At 64.0% G+C, this 597-nt stretch overlaps 1 protein-coding gene across 1 annotated transcript in view; it reads left to right on the forward strand.

Moving 5' to 3' along the window:
- The window catches only part of ZNF14 (zinc finger protein 14), a gene marked incomplete at its 5' end in the record, with an annotated part of 1,247 nt that extends 660 nt beyond the window's left edge, over positions 1-587 (forward strand). Inside the window, 2 exon segments of the mRNA XM_010087371.1 lie at positions 1-304; positions 307-587. The exon segment at positions 1-304 is cut by the window's left edge and continues 15 nt beyond it. Coding sequence (XP_010085673.1) covers positions 1-304; positions 307-587 — 585 coding nt within the window.
- Positions 588-597: the final 10 nt, after the last annotated feature.

Below are 597 nucleotides of genomic sequence, written 5' to 3' on the forward strand. Positions count from 1 at the left end.
TCCCCCCCGGGGGAGAAGCCCTACCAGTGCGGCAACTGCAGCAAGAGCTTCCGCAACAGCTCGGCCCTTCTCACCCACCAGCGCTCCCACACCGGGGAGAAGCCCTACAAGTGCAGAGACTGCGGGAGGAGCTTCACCTACAGCTCGGGGCTGAGCCGCCACCAGCAGACCCACAGTGGGGAGAAGCCTTTCCAGTGCAGCGACTGTGGGACGAGCTTCGTCAACAGCACAGCGCTCCTCGCCCACCAGCACGTCCACACCGGGGAGAAGCCCTTCCACTGCAGCCACTGCGGGAGGAGCTTCGGCCGCAAAAAAAATGCACCCGCACCCAGGAGAAGCGCTACCAGTGCGGTAACTGCGGCAAGACCTTCAGCCAGAGCTCGGCCCTTCTCACCCACCAGCGCACCCACACTGGGGAGAAGCCCTTCCAGTGTGGCCACTGCGGGAAGAGGTTCAACGACAGCTCGGTCATGGTCCGCCACCAGCGCACCCACACCGCAGAGAAGCCCTACAAGTGCAGCAAGTGCGGAAAGAGGTTCAAGCACAGCTATGCCTTCACCCGGCACAAGAGGACCCACCTGCGGTAGGCGACCGCTG

This window comes from Pterocles gutturalis, unplaced genomic scaffold (genome assembly GCF_000699245.1).
Source record: "Pterocles gutturalis isolate BGI_N339 unplaced genomic scaffold, ASM69924v1 scaffold8776, whole genome shotgun sequence".
NCBI classification, from domain to species: domain Eukaryota; kingdom Metazoa; phylum Chordata; class Aves; order Pterocliformes; family Pteroclidae; genus Pterocles; species Pterocles gutturalis.